The sequence below is a fragment of the Carcharhinus amblyrhynchos genome, chromosome 6 (assembly GCF_965287045.1).
Source record: "Carcharhinus amblyrhynchos chromosome 6, sCarAmb.v2.hapA, whole genome shotgun sequence".
NCBI classification, from domain to species: domain Eukaryota; kingdom Metazoa; phylum Chordata; class Chondrichthyes; order Carcharhiniformes; family Carcharhinidae; genus Carcharhinus; species Carcharhinus amblyrhynchos.
The window spans coordinates 21,236,374-21,256,790 of NC_137329.1; the positions used below are offsets into that span (position 1 = coordinate 21,236,374).

Genomic DNA, 20,417 nt, shown 5'->3' on the forward strand with positions numbered 1-20,417 from the left:
CATTCAGAGCTATGAGCAAGAGCTGGTGGATGGGATTAGTTGGGAGTTCAGGTGTTTCTTGCGGACTCGAAGGGCCAAAGGGTCTCTTCTGCACTCTACAATTCTATGGCTCCATATTAAAAACTGGTTCAATAGTTTTTTTGGACAATAAGGGCATCAAAGATAGATAAATCTTTGACCAGTAAAGGAACTAAGGGTTATGGTGAGTGGGCGGGTAAGTGGAGCTGAGTCCATGAAAAGATCAGCCATGATCTTATTGAATGACAGAGCAGACTCGAGGGGCCAGATGGCCTACTCCTGCTGCCAGTTCTTATGTTCTTAAAGTCCAGCACAGGAAACTGGAGTTGTAAAGCTCAGCCCTGATCTTGCTAATGGCAGAACAGACTTGAGGGGCCATATGGCCTAATCCAGCTCCTATTTCTAATGTTCATTCTGAATTGCAAAGGGAGGAAGATCTGCCTTGTTAGCTTGAAACCGAGCCCATGTGACGTAACAAAGCCAGCCTCTTACCACAGAGAAAGCAATTCACACTCTGTGTATTGACTCAACAGAACTTTCCATTTAATGGGTGATCCGGATCTGGTGCTCGCAGTCTCAATGCCCCAGATTAAACTGGGTGATGGCAAGAGTGTGGTGGAAGTCCAGGGATGTTCAATTGTCCTTCAGGTCAGCATTATTTTAACTATTCCATTCACAGTTGAGCAAACTGTGCAATTACATTGAAACATAATCCATATACGATGTAATGCAAAATACATTACTGTATGCCAGTCAAACAGACCCAGGCCAAATAAAAACAATAATCATAGGCTCAAACTGCTGAGTGTAATGACAGGAACCATATCATAATATAGAATTCCTACAGTGCAGAAGATGGCCCATTCAGCATCAACTCCATATTCTCGCAACCCCACACATTTACCATGCTAATCCCCTGACATGAGAGTCAATTTAGCATGGCCAATCAACCTACACACACATCTTTGGATTGTGGGAGGAAACCAACGCACCTGGAAGAAACTCACCCAGACATGGGGAGAATGTGCAAACTCTGCACAGATAGCAACCCAAGCCAGGAATTGAACCCGGGTCCCTGGCATGGTGAGACAGCAGTGTTAACCACTGTGTCACCATGCTGCAGTTAAAGGATATGATCAGCTGAAAAGTGCACTTCCTGTCAAGCTTTCCACACTATTGGCATTGCTGAACTTGTGGCTAATATGGAGGGGGTAGCCCCACACTGGCTTACCTTGAACACTGTGTGAAATGCAGTGCCAGAATAGGGGCTGACTTCACCATAGCCAGACTTCACTTGGAGGCAGAGTGCTTGAGCTAGAGGGCTGTGAATTCAAGTCCTCTTCCAGAGGCTCGAGTGCACAGCCAAGGCTGACACTTCTTGGCAATCCTGGGGATGAATATGAGAAACCTCATGATGTTTTTCAAATAAAAATGGCGAGTTGTCTTCGTGTTCAACATTTAACCCCCAACTAGCATCACTAAGAACAAAGAACAAGCAAAGTACAGCACAGGAACAGGCCGTTCAGCCCTCCAAACCTGTGCCAATCATGATGCCCTAACTAAACTAAAAAAAACCTTCTGCCCTTATTTGTCCATATCCCTCTATTCCCTCCCTATTCATATACCCAAACAGATGCCTCTTAAATGTTGCTAGTGTGCCTACTTCTACCACCTCCTCTGGCAGCGTGTTCCACCACTCTCTGTGTGAAAAGCTTTCCCCTCAAATCTCCCTTAAACTTTCCCCCTCTCACCTTGAATCTGTGCCCTCTTGTAATTGACACTTCCAACCTGAGCAAAAGCTTCTGACTATCCAAATGATATATATATATACATTTGGATAGTCAGAAGCTTTTGCTCAGGTTGGAAGTGTCATATATTTATTTGCGTGTGTGTATATATATATATATATAGATATATATACACACAAATAAATATATGAGTTGCTTATCTGCTCATTTATTTCATTACTGTTGACAGGACCTTGCTGTATATAGATTGGCCGCCACATGATGTGCACTGTGGCTCAGTAGGTCGCACCTTTATCTCTGTTGGAAGGCTGTGGGTTCCAGTCCCAATACAGAAACTTCAGTGTGTCATCTAAGATGTTTAGAAATATTATTTTTGAAATATGATGTAAAAGTGAGGCATCATCTGTCCTCTTAGGGAGAAGATAAGAGATCCCATGGCACTTTGGGCAGCACAGTGGCACAGTGGTTAGCACTGCTGCCACATAGCGCCAGGGACCCAAGTTCAATTCTGGCCTGAGGTGACTATGTGGAGTTTGCACATTCTCTCTATCTATGCATGGGTTTCCTCTGGGTTTCCTCCTACATTCCAAAGATGTGCGGGTTTGGTGGATTGGCCGTGCTAAATTGACTCTCAGTGTCAGAGACTAACTAGGGTAAATACGGTGGTGAGGAAGGGAGGGTGGTATGAGGATAGGGGCTGGGTCGATTTGTTGTCTGTGCAGGATCGATAGGCTGAATGGCCTCCTTCTGCCCTGCAGGGATTCTATAAGTCAGGGCGGGGCATCCTGGTCAATGTTCTTGCCTAGATTATGTGCTCACGCCTCAGGAATGGGGCTTCAAAACTTGATCTCGTGGCCCAGTGACAAGACCAACCCCAACAGAAATCCATTCTATCAGCTCCCTTTACCTGATATAATATTTTTGATATTTTACCACAGAAGTATAAAGGGTATAGTAATGGAGTCGCAAATCAGAAATGGTTCTGGATGCCAGAGATAAAAGTGCTGTGTGCTTTTTACACCTCAATATTGGACAAGGAAATTACAGCTGCTAATCAGGCATCTGTGTGCACTTTCTGCATCTGTAAAACAGAGGAACTAGATCAACCTGTAAGTGTAACCACGTTTCCATTTCATTTTATCAATTGCATTGAAGGTTTGGGTGAATTTATATTTGCAGGTGTGCGAATGTTTGGGGTGGCTACTTTAACCCAAATGAGAATGGATTTGAACCAGGCTTGGAGAAACTGGGTTTGTTTTGAATTCAACTTTCTCTTTATTTTCCAATGTAACAGAACTGGAGCATTTCTAAAATGACATTGTTGGTCCTGGCTGGTATGAGTGTCTCTTTCAACTACAAAACACCACAGACATACCCTGCATGAGGCACTGAAACCTCCAACTCGCATCAACTGCAATCATAGAATCATTGAGTCATAGAATCATACTGTGCAGGAGAGGCCTATCAGCCCATCGAATCCACACTGGCACATTAGAAACACCTGAACTCCCACCTAATCCCATCTGCCAGCACTTGGCCAATAACCTTGAATGCTATGATGTGCCAAGTGCTCATCCAGATACTTTTTAAAGTATGTGAGGCATCCCATCTCTACCACCCTCAGGCAGCACATTCCAGACTATCACCACCCTCTGGGTAAAAAAAGATTTTCCTCATGTTCCCCACTAAACCTCCTGCTCTTCATTTTGAACCCTTTTGGCTGACTCTTCAACTAAGGGAAACAGCTGCTCCTCATCCACTCTGTCCATGCCCATCATAATTTTGTACACCTCGATCAGGTCACCCCTCAGTCTTCTCTGCTCCAACAAAAACAACCCAAGCTTACCCAACCTCTCTTCATAACTTAAATGCTCTATACCAAGCAGCATCCTGGTGAATCTGTGAATCCCAGTGAAGCAATGCCACTAAAGGATACTTTGACTAAAGATGAATGAAAAGTCTCGCTCACCGAATGCCTCCCTGCCCTAAAACCATTAGAGACAGTAGATACTGTTCCCCCAAATCAGAGAACCATACAGCATAGAAGAAGACCTTTTGACCCATTGTCCTGTGCTGGCTGTTTGAAAGCACTATCCAATGAGTTCCACTCTCCTGCATTTTCCAAAGTATCCAGTTCCCTTTTGAGTGTTGCCATTAAATCTTCTTCCACTGCCCTTCGGACAATGTCTTGCAGATTATAACAAATAAGAACATAAAAACTAGGAGCAGGAGTAGGCCATCTAGCCCCTCGAACCTGCCCCACCATTCAATAAGATCATGGCTGATCTGAAGTGGATCAGTTCCACTTACCCGCCTGCTCCCCGTAACCCTTAATTCCCTTATTGATCAGAAATCTACCTACCCGTGACTTAAACATATTCAACAAGGTAGCCTCCACCACTTCAATGGGCAGAGAATTCCAGAGATTCACTACTCTCTGAGAGAAGAAGTTCCTCCTCAACTCTGTTCTAAACTGACCCCCCCCCCCTTTATTTTGAGGCTGTGCCCTCTAATTCAGGTTTCATTTCTAATTGGAAAGAATCTCTCTACCTCTACCCTATCTAGCCCCTTCATTATCTTATATGTCTCTATAAGATCACCCCTTAGCCTTCTAAGCTCCAACGAGTACAAATAACTTGTAAAAAAAAACTGTTCTTCATCTCCCTTCTGGTTCCTTTACCAGTTACTTTATACCTGTTTACCAATCATGCTAGCATTGAAAAAACTTTCCTCTGATCTGGTTTATCAAAGTTTTCCAGAATTTTGAACACCTCTATTAGATTTCCCCCTTAACCTTCTCTGTTAGAATGAAAACCTCTGCACCTGGACCCACGAACATCAAATAACATTTCAGTTTCTCAAGAGAGAGGGAGATGAAGAAGAAATGACATTGTGTTCTTCAGAAAGCGATGTAAAGAGGAACCATTGCAAACATAAACGTGATAAAGTAATACTTTGCAGACTAAAGTAATTACTGTCTCTCAAACAGTTGAATATATTTCTAACAATCAAATGAAAAATTTATTGTAGCTGTCTGAAGTCTGGAGTATTGTACATTTTTCCTCAACCTCAAAACATGACATTTCTCTGTTTCATGTCAAAAGCCTCTTTAAGACATTTTTAATGATCATTTGCCTCCTCTAGTTCCTTGCTTACTATTAGTTCATGCCCAATTCTGCTCTGTGAAGCATCATGAGAAGTTTTAATGTCTGTTAATGGTGCTACAGAAATAGTGGGAAGTATATTAGTCCCTCAAAATGCATGAGTTGGATTAGGTCAGGTTTTTATTTTATTCATTCATAGAATTGTAGAATCCTTACAATGCAGAAGGAGGCTGTTGGCCCATCGAACCTTCACTGATAACAGTCCCACCCAGGCTCTATCCCTGTAACCCCATGTATTTACCCTGATAATTCCCCTGACCCTAAGTGGAAATTTAGCATGGCCAATCAACCTAATCTTTGGAGTGTGGTAGGATTCTGGAGCACCCGGAGGAAACACACACAGAGAACATGCAAACTCTACACAGACAGTCACCTTCCAAACCCAGAACCACTTCCATCTAGAAGGACAAGAGCAGCAGTTACATGGAAACACCACTACCTGTACGTGATAGATACATTTTTAAACAGTAAAGGAATTAAGGGCTACGGTGAGTGGACGGATAAGTGGAGATGAGTCCACAGAAAGATCAGCGGTGATTTTTTGAATGGTGGAGCAGGCTCGAGGGGCCAGATGGTCTACACCTGCTCCTAGTTCTTATGTTCCCCTCCAAGTCACTCACCATCCTGACCTGGAATCGCCATTGTTTCTTCGCAGTCGCTGGGTCAACCCACAAATCAACCCACAGCATGTGAACTGCAATGTTTCAAGAAGGCAGCTCACCACCACCTTCTCAAGGGCAACTAGGGATGGGCAATAAATGCTGGGCCTAGCCAGTGAAGCCCTTGGATGCATGTCTCCCCTCCCATGACCTGCAACACTCCCAGTATCAGGACCATTGGCTTGTTAGGATACATCTTCATAGAATTTATAGCGCAGAAATTTGTCTTTTGGCCCAATTAGCCTGTGCTGTTGTTTACATTCCACATAAGCCTCCTCCAATGCTACTTCATTTAACTCTTTATAAGCAGATCCTTTTATTCCTTTCTGCCTAGTATGTTTATGCAGCTTTTTCAGAAATACATCCATACTATTCATGCATTCAACTACCCCTCGTGTTAATGAGTTCCATATTCTAACCACTCTCTGGGTGAAGCAACTTCTCCTGAATTGCTCATTGGACCATTTTACATTTGTGGTCCCTATTTCTGGACTCCACTACAACTGGAAACAAGTACTCCTGTCAATTTCTACGTAATTTTAAAATTCTGGAAAGAAGAGTCCCAACCTACTCATTCTTTCTAACCTCTGATATAATTCTGGCACATCTCTTTGCACCCCCTCCAGTGCAACAATATGTTTTGTGTGATATAGAGACTGGAATGTTAAGTGGTCCATGTGTTTTATGTAATTATGTACACATAATTTATACGGATTTTGTCTTCCAATGACATACTTGTATCTGTGGAAAAACTCACCTGTCAATCTCCTCTTTACATTTCTGCGTTAGGGTTATTGCATTACCCGTGCCAGCCCAAGGCAGAGAACCATGGTTTGTTTGGCATGTGCCAGGGCGCTGAGGGGGCAGAACGTTATGACGAAACTCCATCCAGGTAACCCATTCACCTGTGCAACGGGCGGCGCACAGAGCCAGGTTGAAGAAACCGGGCCTTTTAAGTGCCTCAAGGTTGCGAGGGTGAGCTATACTTTAATCTGGATGAATACTTTACAAAGTGAGTATTGACACCACTGTGAGTTACATTTTGCCAGCCACTGAATTGGAAGTGGGGTGGAATTTACAGCGGGATTCATGGAAAACAATATACTTTATGTCAGTTTATCTATTCAGCAAGCAGAGTCTTTTTGAACATATTATGTATGAATTTGATGAAGCGATCATGATTGAAACTACAGCAAAGCCCTCCAATAAAAGCAACATCATTTTTCTAACAAAATGGAGCCAGTGGAAGATGATTCCATAACACAAATTGATTATTTCACCATCAAAAAATAGTGAGTACGGATAGTTAGGTTGTATAACTGATGTGTATAAAAATCAACCCAGTCACTTATAGCAGCATGGCTTCTAGGGGTGATTGATGGGGGAATTACCCAAATCGTCTCCATTTTGACTGGAACTTGTATTCTAGGCAACTCAACTGCAATAATGAGGAAGCACTGCACTGTAGACACTGATTGTAAGATCATTTGGGAGTATAAAATTTCCATGGAATCTTTCCCAATTTGAAGTGGGATTAATCGCCGGGATGAAGGTTCAGAGTGGCCAGAATTTCTAACTCTTAACATCTACTTTTTGCTTATTTTGTGAAGTGCAACAAAACCATAAATGGATTTCTCATAAATCATGTTACGTGGCGAGATTAGAGAAACTGAGTTGTTCTCCTTAGTGCAGACAAAGTAAAGGGGACTTTTAATAGAGAGACTCAAAATTATCATAGAATCCCTACAGAGCAGAAAAAGGCCATTCAGCCCATTAAGCCTGCACTGACAATCCCATCCAGGCCCTACGCCCATAACCCCACGTATTTACCCTGCTAATCTCGTTGACACTAAGGGACAATTTAGCGTGGTCACTCCACCTAATCCGCAGATCTTTGGAGTGTGGGAGGAAACCAGAGCACCTGGAGGAAACTCAGACAGACACAGGGAGAATGTGCAAACTCCACACAAACAGTGACCCAAAGCCAGAATTGAACCTGGGTCCCTGCTGCTGTGAGGCAGCAGTGCTAACCACTGTGCTAAGTAAGTAGAAACTGTTTCCACCAGAAGGGGAGGGTGGTATCTAGGGAACACAGATAAAAGGTGATTGGCAAAAGAACCTTAAAAGTAAAGTGTCATTTTGAGCGAGAAAACTGGGTGAATCTTCCGGCATTTAGTCATTTTTTTAGGAGGGAGAGGGTTTTGCACTGGTTTGGTGCAGGGCAGGGCTTAAGCACGTTGGCAAACCCGGCTTCACAGAGATTGGGGCGCCCTCTATTCCCTGCCCCATTCATGCTGGTTGCCTTCATGCGCCACCCTTTCAGGCCTCACCCCTTCAGGTGCCTCCTCATTCAGGCCCCACCCCCCCAGGCACTGCCTGTAGGTGTGGCCATCATGACTGGACTCTGTTTATGAAGACCAGTAGTGATTCGCGTCGGGTTCCCATTGCGTTTGCGAATCAGAGAATCCCAGGAGCTGGGAGAATCCATTTGAAGCAGATTATTAAAATGATTATTTAAATATGCTAATCTGGTTCCCACCCTCACTGAGCAGGAACCAGATTACACTCAGGTGGAGTGGGGGAGGGGGCTGCAAGAATCCCAAAGGAAATTCTTGCCGGCACTAAACACACCAGCTCTCCCCTACGATTCTCCAAACCCGCGCGGCCCCAGCACAATCTGTGCGTGAACATGCGGGGCTGGAAAATTTCTCCTTGGGTGTGCAAGAGGCCAGAATCAGAGGAGCATAGATATCTCGGAGATTCACTTTGGGCATGGCTAGCACCGTGTTGTGCTACCCTCTATTTGCAAACAGCTGGCAGATTTTGCTTTTTCTTTGGGTTACAGGTTGACCTTTCCACTGCGGAAGCTGAAAACAGTTTGGCCTGCTGGGAAGAGAAGTGGATTTCCTTGCGCAGGGAGACCTCAGTCCAGACTATCTCGCGGGAGATCTCAGCTGCCAAGACCCAACTGGCAGTAAGAGTCTTGGCTTACCGAAATGGGGCTGGATATAAGGATGGTCAACTGATCATTGGGACAACCTTTTCTTCGGTAACAAAGCAAAGCTAAAAAACATGTTCAGATGAAAAACAGTAAATGCTGGGAATAGACCCCAAGTTTATTAGCCTCTCTGGAGAGGACAGGACAACCATTTTCAGTTCTGATGATAATGTTCTACTCCAGTCACATGGGTCGGAACTTTACCACCTTGCCTGCCTTGGAATCGGAATTCTCTATTGGCCTCGAGCGGGATTTTACGAGCCTCGCCCGAACAAAGTCATTAAAACCTGCCCATAGTAAAATCATCATCATCCCAGATGACCATCAGCTGCTCTCCCCTTTGAGAGAGAGAGAGAGAGCGAGCTGACTATTGGTGATTTAACCTGAGAACCACTACACCTCAGACAAAGGGTAAGGTTGAGAAGATGGACCTTCATGAATAACCTCAGTCAGTGTGGGAATTGAACCTGCACTATTGGCATTGCTCTACGTCACTAACCAACTCTCCAGCCAACTGAGCTAAACCAAATCATGACCACCACCAAATAGGATGGGAGAGTAGATGTCCATAAGGGGGCAAAGGAGGTGGGCATTCTCTGCCTATCTGCTATCAGCTTAGTGAAAGAGTCATGGAAAATTACAACCATCAATGCCATTTTCCATTGGCAATACTGTGATATTCACACAATTCTGAGTCTCTGCTTACTTCTCCCACTGTGACAAGTTTGGTTGTTTAATGCCCAGATTCCCAAAACATCCACATATTGCTTAGAGCTCAGCTTCATGAATATTTTACTTTCCTGCACAAAGCTTTAATTTTATATTTTAGTAAGTCAAGCACCGAGACAGAAATTAAAGGAAAACATTTTGTGAGCGCTTACTTACCTGATATTTGAAATGAACCATCCCTGTGCTGAACTTGCTGTGCACTCTGAGAACTAAGTCCGCAGTGTTCAAAGATGTGCAGGATAGGTGCATTGCCAATGCTAAATTGACTCTTAGTGTCCCGGAATGCGTAGGTTAGAGGGATTACTGGGGTGGATATGTGGGGTTGTTGAGATGGGGCCCAGGCAGGATTGTTATCAGTGCAGACTCGATGGGCCTCTGCACTGTAGAGATTCTATAATTCTAATATTTGGCACTAGGTACTGGTTGAGGTGAGAGATGATGTGCCTAATGCTATTGAAAATTTCTGATAGGCCCACTCTGATCATCATATTTTTGAGGATGATAACGCAGTCGTAATTATGCAGAGTGGGTAGCTTGACGCACGACCTGCTGTTTCAACTTCTCTGTTAACTCCCTCTCTTAAACACACACAATTAAATGTGTATTTAGCTATGGGAGAGAACTTCCTCCATCAGTACTTTTCAGAGGGACCCACCCAACTGCAGGTTAGTTGCTAATTACTGCCAGTTGGCTCTTCCAACTATCAATGGTGCTGCTACCTTTCCCTGCAAAAGAAAGGGTAGTGTGCCTGTGTGCGTTGGAGATTATGTACCTAGCTCAGTTGAATAAATGGCAGCATGTGCAAACTGTAAGAAGTACGTATGTGGTATGCAGCAGTGCTAAGAGTGTGAGAGTGAGGTGAAAAGTATGGATGTGAGGTTTGAACCATTATTGAGATAGATTGCTGTAAGCCTATGATGAGGGTATGGTTATCAGAATGGCGTATGAGACTGCTATTCAGTTGTAAGAATTTGATACATAAAGATACCTTTACTATCCAGAAAAGTCATGCAAGGTTATTAAATTGTTTGTGGTATTACTCCCAGGTTTTCAGGTCCAGACTATTGGCATTGACCTCCATGAACAATTGGCATTGACTCCATAGACTGTTGGCATTGACTTCCATATACTATTGGCATTAACCTCCATAGACTGTTGGCATTGACCTCCATAGACTATTGGCATTGACCTCCATTGACTGTTGGCATTGACCTCCATGGATTAATGGCATTGACAACCATGGATTAATGGCATTGACAACCATAGGCTATTGGCATTGACCTCTATAAACTATTGACATTGACCTCCATAGACTATTGGCATTGACCTCCATGGATTAATGGCATTGACAACCATGGATTAATGGCATTGACAACCATAGGCTATTGGCATTGACCTCTAAGAACTATTGGCATTGACCTCTGTAAACTAGTGGCATTGACATCCAAAGACTATTGGCACTGACCTCCATAGACTATTGGCATTGACATCCATAGACTATTGGCATTGACCTCCACAGACTATTGGCATTGGCCTCCATAAACTAATGGTATTGACCTCCATAGGTATTGGCATTGACCTCCATAGACTGTAGGGATTGACCTCCATGGATTAATAGCGTTGACATCCATAGACTATTGGCATTGACCTCCATAGACTATTGGCATTGACCTTCATAGACTATTGAATTGACCTCCGTAGACTATTGGCATTAATATCCATAGGCTATTGGCATTGGCCTCCATAAACTATCCATAGACTATTGGCATTAATATCCATAGGCTATTGGCATTGGCCTCCATAAACTATCCATAGACTATTGGCATTGACATCCATAGATTATTGACATTGACCTCCATAGACTAGTGGCATTGACATCTATAGACTATTGGCATTAACCTCCATAGACTATTGGCATTGACCTCCATAGACTACTGACATCGATATCCATAGACTAGTGGCATTGACATCCATAGACTATTGGTATTAACATCCATAGACTATTGGCATTAATATCCATAGACTATTGGCATTGACCTGCATAGACTATTGACATTGACCTCCATGGCCACCTGTTGAAAGTAAATGACAGTGAAATACAGGCAAACACTAACCCTGACACCAATGGACTTCTCCAGAAATCCAGCTCATCAGAGCTGAGAAATTGGGTGCGATCCTGATTTCTCAGCTCTCACACAATTTTACCGGCTCACTCCACCCATTTTGCCCGTAGTCTATGACTATAACTCTTGTCACCTCCATTAAATAAATTTATTTATTAGTGTCACAAGTATGCTTACATTAATACTACAATTACTGTGGAAGTCCTCTAGTCACCACACTCTGGCATCTGTTTGGGTACACTGAAGGAAAATTTAGTATTACCAAAGCACTTACGCAGCACATCTTTCGGACTGTGAGAGGGAACCAGAACACCCACAGGAAACCCACACAGACATGGGGAAAAGGTGCAGTCTCCAGCAGTGACCCAAGTCAAGAATCGAAACCAGGTCCTTGGCTCTGTTAGGCAGCAGTGCTAACCACTGTGCCACCCAAATTAATATTACCCATTAACTGGGAATGGCTGGTGCAGAGATTGCCATTTAACCCTTGAAATTAGTGTTATCATTAAAAGGAACAACTGACTAAGTTCCTGGATTGTGTTCTAATGTTCTGCGGCCAACATGCAACATTTTACACGGGTCAGTTAAAGTGTTAAGTTGTCAGATTTAAAGGAATTAATTCCTCCTTTCAGGAGTAGGGAGAAGAATACCACACGAACAGTGTTAACAATAATTCCTCATTTCCATGCAATGCATTTTTCTTTCTTTTCTCTGGTTGCCTTGGTCTAGTTGCTTGCTGCATGCACTCAAAGACTGGGACTCAACAGGCCAGCCTGCAGACTGTACACAGCAGACGGAAGCCTGATCCTGAGTATAAGTGAACTGACAGCTTGGGCAGTCAACGAGGCTTTACAGGAACACAAATCCAAATCAAAAGTTGATGCACAGGGTGAGGAGGGAAGACCTAAGGAGTTAAGTGAGGAGATCAAGGAAGGTATGCCAATCGTTTTATACACATGGTATCTCACCTCCCACAGTCTTGTGTGAGCGCACTGGGATATGACATATAGTTACAGGTTCTAACTGTTAATCTCCCTGCTCCTTTATAATTACTGTTCACATGCCTCCCCTTGTGAAATGATCTAACTCATTAGATCATTGTTTGGTGAGAGGCTGGGATACCAATGAATTCTCATTGATACAGCCTCGAGCCCTGCAGCAAGCTTTGACTTGATTTGATTTATTATTGTTGTATGTATTAACATACAGTGAAAAGTATTTTTTCTTGCGCGCTATACAGACAAAGCATACCATTCCTAGAGAAGGAAATGAGAGAGTGCAGAATGTAGTGAGCTTTAGCTATGGTGTAGATAAAGATCAACTTAGTGCGAGGTAGATCCATTCAAAAGTCTGATGGCAGCAGGGAAGAAGCTGTTCCTGAGTCGGTTGGTACATGACCTCAGACTTTTGTATCTTTTTCCTGATGGAAGTAGGTGGAAGAGAGAATGTCTATGGTGCGTGGGGTCTTTAATTATGCTGACTGTTTTTCCGAGGCAGCAGAAAGTGTAGACAGAGTCAATGGTTGGGAGGTTGGTTTGCGTGATGAATTGGGCTACATTCGTGACCTATTGTAGTTTCTTGCGATCTTGGGTAGAGCAGGGGTCATACCAAGCTGTGAAACAATCAGAGAGAATACTTCCTTTCACTATTCCCCCCCAGGAGGCAAACAGTTCTTCAGTTTAACATTTCATCTAAGAAATGGCACCTCTGACACTGCTGCACTGCTTTGGTACGGGCATATAAGGGACGGAATCTTGTGCCTTCCCCCATGTCCTGTTTAGTGGTGGGGTACTTTTTAATCTGAAGGGAGGGTGATGAGCTGTGACCCCCACCAACTCCTTGCTTCTACCCCAAATAGATCTGGGATGGCAACCTCCGTGGATGGCCTTCCCACCCCACTGCCAGTTGAAATTTCCACTTCATAGTCATATCTGCCATTGCTGTTATGAACCCAATGATTAGCAGGAGGGCTCACCATGACAGAAGCATAACAAACAAACTGTCGGAGCTACTTGCAGATTCTTAGGAGTGTCCCTTGTTCAAACATTGTTCAATCAGTGTCTGAGCGAGGAGATCGGAATCAGGAAGGATGAAGCTGTTGAACTCCTGTCTTGTTGTTGACCCCCCACCCACCAATCCCCACCTGTTGACCTTCCCCATCCTCCACCTTCACCCCGCCCCCAACCACCTCCCCCCTCCCCCCACAGCTCCCCCACCCACCCCAAGCCCTCCTTTCATCCGTGATTCTGGCCCAATATCCATCAACAATCCTACCAGGTGGGCTTTGTACCAACAGCAGCCACTGTTGGCCTCTTTTGGGTGAACCTTCCCGAAGAAAGGAGACGCTTTTGAGTCAGCAGTTAAGATCCCTGCTACCTCTACATGAATTGGCCTGGATTCTGGGCTCAGGCTCCTGGAGTGGGACTTGAAACCATAACCAACAAAACCTTTTTTGTCAGTTTTTAAAATATATATATTTAGCAACCATTTCAACTTTCTATCATCACTGTTTCTTTAACTGGTCATCTCATCTTAAAAGATAAAAAGTTCAGTTTCAAAAAAGGGGGAATATCACCTAACTGATCTTTAATTACACAGTCTCATTGGTATGTCGACTTGATTTAATTCACCTGTTGCATGTTTCTGCTTCTAGACCAGACTAAGGTATCACTCTCAGAGAATGACCACTTAGAGCCAAGTTTACCCCGGGTGACGCCAGAGGACTTGAAGAGTATGGACACAGAGCTCATAAGCCTCATTATCAGGAATCCCATTGAGATCTGGGTCTCCTGTGGAGAATCGTTCATACCTTTGTGTGGTAAGAGTTTTAAAAATGGGGTGCGGCATATCCTCAGTGTAATGTTTTCAACGGAAATTTCATAAGGTAGTATAACGTGGATGAATGTGAGGCTTTCCACTTCGGTAGCAATAATAGGATGGCAGATTATTATTTGAATGGGTGTAAATTGAGAGGGGTGAATACACAGACCTTGCTGTCCTCGAGCATCTGTCGCTGAAAATAAGTGTGCAGGTTTTTTGATATAATTTGATTTATTAGTGTCACATGTGTTAACATACAGTGAAAAGAATTGTTTCTTGTGCACTCTTCAGACAAAACATACCATTAATAGAGACGGAAACAAGAGAGTGCAGAATTTAATGTTACAGTCATAGTTAGGGTGTAGAGAAAGATCAAATTAATGCAAGGCAAGTCCATTCGAAAGTCTGACAGCAGCAGGGAAGAAGCTGTTCTTGATTTGGTTGGTAAGTGACCTCAGGCTTTTGTACCTTTTTCCCAACGGCAGAAGATGGAAGAGAGAACATCTGGGGTGCGTGGAGTCCTTAATTATGTTGGCTGCTTTGCCAAGGCAGCGGGAAGCATAGACAGGGTCAATGGATGGGAAGCTGGTTTACATGGTAGACTGGGTTACATTCGCGACCTTTTGTAGTTTCTTGTGATCTTGGGCAGAGCAGGAGTCATACCAAGCTGTGATACAACCAGAAATAATGCATGGTGCATCTGTAAAAGTCAGTGAGAGTCATAGCTGACATGCCAAATTTCCTTAGTCTTCTTAGAAAGTAGAGGCATTGGTGGGCTTTCTTAACTATAGTGTCAGAATAGGTGGACCAGGACAGGTTGTTGGTGATCTGGACACCTAAAAATTTGAAACACTTGACCCTTTTTATTTCATTCCCGTTGATGTAGACAGGGGCATGTTCTCCTTTACACTTCCTGAAGTCTCCTTCGTTTTGTTGACATTGAGTGAGAGATTATTGTTGCTTCACCAATTCACCAGATTCTCTATCTCAATCCCGTACTCTGTCTGAACAGCAGGCAGTAAAGAAGGCAAATGGCATGCTGGCCTTCACAGCAAGGGGATTTGAGTATAGGAATTGTGATGTTTCACTGCAATTGTATAGGGCGTTGGTGAGGCCACACCCCAACCAAACATTACCGCTAACACCACTGAAAAATGATCTCCTATTTTCAGCCCTACCTTTTTAATCCCTCTCCGCCCCTCTGTGCTCTCTAGCTGCATCTTCTGATCTTCCATCTGGCCTTTGATCTCCTCCCTTACAACTTTGTTCCCCCTCTGGCAACAAATGCCAATATGGGTGGCATGATGGCATAGCGATTAGCACAGCTGCCTCACAGCACCAGGAACCCGGTTTCAATTCCAGCCACCTGCTCTTTGATTTCTGGAAATGCTTCCTGATTTTAATCCGGAATGGCCTGGCTCCTCTTTTACAATTATGCTCAGAATTCTTGTCCAAAATTCTCATATATTGCTTGAGAACAAAAGAGTAGGATCGAGGACTTTTAAATGAAGTAATGTGTTGATTCTGTTTGAGTGAATAGGCTTTATTTAACTCTGTTCTCAGGTGAGAGATTAATATTCATTTATAATGTACACCGCTGGTTACCCTGGCAGTCAGGGTCAACCAAAGGATTGTCTGGGATTATCATCATGTGTAAGAGCAATGAAAACAGTTCCCTTCCCTGAAGAATATTAGTGCCCAATTTTCTTTTGAAAACTTGGTAAATCTTATAATAAGTGTTTCTGGTGACTGTCCACATACTTCCAGATATTTTGAAACTAAGTTTAAAGTTTATTTATTAGTGTCACAAGTTGGCTTACATTAACATTGCAATGAAGTTACTATGAAAGTCCCCTAGTTGCCACACTCCAGTGTTTAGGTTTACAACTTATCACAGTGGGATTTGAACTAACATCAATTCTGTTGCTCAGCTGCCATACTGTAAAATGCTTCCATCTTTTCCAACAAGGTATAAGGGACTGGTCTCGCTCAGTAGTACTTCAGCATGGCTTTGGGGACTATGCGTAACTTAGCTTGGAACCCCTTTACTTTATCTTGTTCTTCTTGGAAAACCTTGGGATAGGGCGGCATGGTGGCACAGTGCTGCCCCACAGCGTCAGCAACCTGGGTGCGATTCCTGGCCTGGGTCACTGTCTGTGTGGAGTTTGCACATTGTCCCTGCATCTGCGTGGGTTTCCTCCAGGTGCTCTGGTTTCCTCCCACAGTCCAAAAGACGTGCTGGTTAAATGCATTGGCCGCGCTAAATTCTCCCTCAGTGTACCTGAACGGGTGCCGGAGTGTGGCAACTAGGGGTTTTCACAGTAACTTCACTACAGTGGGAATGTACATCTACTTGTGACCAAAGAATAAACTTTATCTTCAGATGACAATAGCAATGTTTAAGAGGAATCTTGATGGATGCATGAATAGGTGGGGAAAAGAAAGATATGGACCGTGTCGAGGCAAAGATCTTTAGTTTGATTGTGTTGTTTATGGTCACAGTGTATAAACAGTTAACCACTCACAGGATCTTCAAAAAAACTGTTGCAGTTCAACAAGGAGAGGGAAAAGCAGGGAAGCATCCCATCCATCCACACCTGATCATGACAATATCATTAAAAGGATGGGTGCAAAACAATTGAATTTTTCAGCCCATATCCATATTACTTTCTGCACAGGTTTCTCTGTGAAAGAACCTATTGTTCACCTTGCAGCCTGCAAGCTTCCAGTCACGTCCAGTGAAAGTGGAGCCCAGTGTTGAGAGCAGTGAAAAGGTACCTGTCGTGCACTCTGACTGTCGGAGGGCCAAGGATCAGCTCTTTCTCATTTAGTGCAATATGAAATTCAGCCATTAACATTTTAGCCTCCTCGTAATCAAGTTCAGGAATTTAAAGCCACAGTACACAGTGCAACAGCACATTACAAGCAAAAACAAGTGGCTACCTTCTTGAGAGCCATATTCTAGGCCACAACTTAAGTAATTAATTAATTACAGGTTCGGAATATGCTTACCTTTGAGATACAAGAAGCCTGCAGCTTATTCTGTCATTTATACCAATGCTCTTTTTCTGCCAGCATTCATTAAAGCAAAGTAGCCTGGAGGGAATCAACACCAAATGTTCCTTATCATTGTAAAATGTATTTTTTAAAATTCATTTATAGAGTCATCAAGTTATAGGGCAGTACAGCACTGCAACAGGCCCTTCGGCCTAACCAGTCCACGCCAAACCTGGTGCCTTCCCAGCTAGTCCCAGTTGCCCGCGTTTGGCCCATATCCCTCTAATCCATGTACTTACCCAAATGCTTTTTAGAATGTTGCTATTGTACCTGCCTCAACCACTATCTCTGGCAGCCCACTGCACACACAAACCCTACTCTGCGTGAAGAACTTGCTCCTTGGGTCCCATTAAAAATCTTTCCCCTCTCACCTTAAACCTGTGGCCTCTAGTTTTCAATTCCCTTTCCCTGGGAAAAAGACTATGTGTGTTCATCCTATCTGTGCCCCTCATGATTTTATACACCTCAGGCTCATTAGCCCTGACAACATGCTCATAAATCTTCTTTGTACTCTTTCCACTTTATCAGGGTCTTTCTGAAAGCAAGGTGACCAAAGATGTAAATAATACCCCAAGCCTGGCCTCACCAACAACTTATACAACTGTAGCATATTTTCCTATACTCAATGTTCTGACTGCCAGTGTGGGACATCCATACCAGCCAACATCCTGGTAAACCTTTTCTGTACTCCCTCCAAAACCTCCATGTCCTTCTGGTAATGTGGCAACCAGAATTGGACATAGTATTCCAAATGTGGCCTAACTGATGTTTTATATAACAGTAACATAAATGGCCAATTTCTAAACTTGATGCCTCAGCCGATGAAAGCAAGCCTGCAATATACTTTCTTTACTACCTTTTCCACCTGTGCTGCCACTTTTAAGGATCAGTGGGCCTACACTCCCAGATCTCTCTGTGTGACTATGCTCCTGATGGTTCTGCCACTTATTTTGTAGTTCCCACCTGAACTGGATCTACCAAAATGCATCACCTTGCATTTGTCTGGATTCAATCCATCGGCCATTTTTCTGCCAATTTTTCAACTTACGTATATCCTGCCGTATTCTCTGATAATCTTCATCACTATCCGCAACTCCAGCAATCTTAGTTTCATCCACAAACTTGATAATCAGACCAGCTATGTTTTTTTCCGAGTCATTTATATATATTATAAACAACAGAGGTCCCAGCATTGATCCCTGTGGAATATCACTAGTTACAGACATCCATTCAGAAAAACACCCTTCCATCTGTCTTCCCTCTGTCTTTTATGGCCAAACCTAGTTCTGAATTCATCTAGCTAGTTCACTCTTGATCCCATGTGATTGAAGCTTTTGCACCAGCCTGCCACGAGGGACCTTGTCAAATGCTTTAGTAAAGTCCATGTAGGCAACATCTATGGCCATTTCCTCGTTAATTATTTTTGTCCTCAAAACACTCAATCAAATTAGTGAGACATAACCTCCCTCATATAAAATTATGCTGTCTCTTGCTAATAAGACCATTCAGTTCCAAATGTGTATAGATCCTAGCCCTAAGAATCTTCGCCAACAATTTCATTATCACTGATACCCAAGTTTTCCTTGCTATCCTTTTTAAATAACAGGACAGCACTGGCTATTCTCCAGTCCTCTGGGGCCTCAACTGTGGCCAATGAGGAACAAATATTTCTATAAGAGACCCAACAACTTCCTCTCTTGTCTCCCTCAGTAATCTGGGATAGATGCCATCTGTAAAATTTGTCTGCCTTATTGCTTTTTAATACACCTAACAATTCCTCCCTCGTAACTTGCTCTAGAGGATTTACATACCCCTCTGAGACACCGTCAATCAACCTGTCCCTCTCCTTTATGAATACCGATGCAAAATACTCATTAAGGATCTCACCCACTTCCCATGGTTCTACGCATAATTTCCCTTTTCTGTCCTTGAGTGGACCAATTCTTTCTCTAGGTACCCTCTTGTTCCTGCTATATGTATGAAATGCCTTGGGATTCTCCTTAATCCTGCCTGCCAAGGATATTTTGTGACTCCTTTTTGCCCTCCCAACTCCCGTTTGAGTTCTTTTCTACTTTCCCCTGTATTCTTCAAATGCTTCATCTGTTTTTACCTGGTCTGACCTACATGTGACTCCAGAGCCACAGCAATGTGCTTGACTCTTAATTGCCCTCTGAAATGGCTGAGCAAGCCGCTATCAATCAAGGGCAACTAGGGGTGGGCAATAAATACTGGCCAGCCAGCAATGCTCATGTCCTGTGGATGAATAAAAAAATTGTACCGTGAGACTCCAGACTTGTAAATATTTGCTTTCGATGTTGGAGAGGGTTTTTGATATTAATTAGATTTATCACACCTTTGAAAGGATACATAGACTGAAATGGATAAGGCATAACTTTCAGTAGTGTGTTTAGTCTGCGTCTACAATGTTAATATGGGAACTTCACACCATTCAACAATGTAAACAGTGAGTCAGGGAGAGAGATGCCATTTTCATGCAACGTCCAGGGGAGTAACATCTTGGGTTACACTTTCTGGACTTCATGTTTAATTGTGCATTTCCATTCTGCTGTCACGCTTCCCATCCATTGACTCTGTCTACACTTCCTGCTGCCTTGGAAAAACAGCCAGCATAATCAAGGACCCCACGCACCCCTGTACTCTCTTCCACTTTCTCCTGTTGGGAAAAGATACAAAAGTCTCAAAACACGAAACAACCAACTCAAGAACAGCTTTTTCCCTGTTGTAATCAGCCTTTTAAATGTTCCTATCATATATTAAGCTGATCTTTCTCTTCACCCTACTTATAACTTCAACGCCATGTGCACCTCTCCTTTCCTTCTCCCCTATGTACTCTATGAACACTATGCTTTGCCTGTATTGCACACAAGAAACAATACTTTACGCTGTTTCCTATAAATGTGACAATAATAAGTCAAATCAAATCAAAATCTTCATATGTTACTGGCTGATTTGCATATAAGTAAGGGAATGCGCCTTTAGCCTGACCATTATTTTCACAGTATAATCTAGGGTATTAGAATAGCCTTGTTCAACAATATAGGCTTGAAGATATTCCATAAAGGAGGAGAAGCAGGTGGAGG

General features: G+C 43.2%; 1 protein-coding gene across 3 annotated transcripts in view; it reads left to right on the forward strand.

Annotated features, from left to right (window-relative positions):
• The window catches only part of LOC145343740 (doublecortin domain-containing protein 1-like), a 469,487-nt gene that overhangs the window by 403,350 nt on the left and 45,720 nt on the right, over window positions 1-20,417 (forward strand). For all 3 annotated transcript variants that reach the window (XM_080190005.1, XM_080190008.1, XM_080190007.1), the window contains 6 exons: window positions 552-666; window positions 2,705-2,875; window positions 6,379-6,564; window positions 8,435-8,638; window positions 12,169-12,373; window positions 14,093-14,257. In XM_080190005.1, coding sequence (XP_080046131.1) covers window positions 552-666; window positions 2,705-2,875; window positions 6,379-6,564; window positions 8,435-8,638; window positions 12,169-12,373; window positions 14,093-14,257 — 1,046 coding nt within the window. The remainder of the gene's footprint in view (window positions 1-551; window positions 667-2,704; window positions 2,876-6,378; window positions 6,565-8,434; window positions 8,639-12,168; window positions 12,374-14,092; window positions 14,258-20,417) is intronic.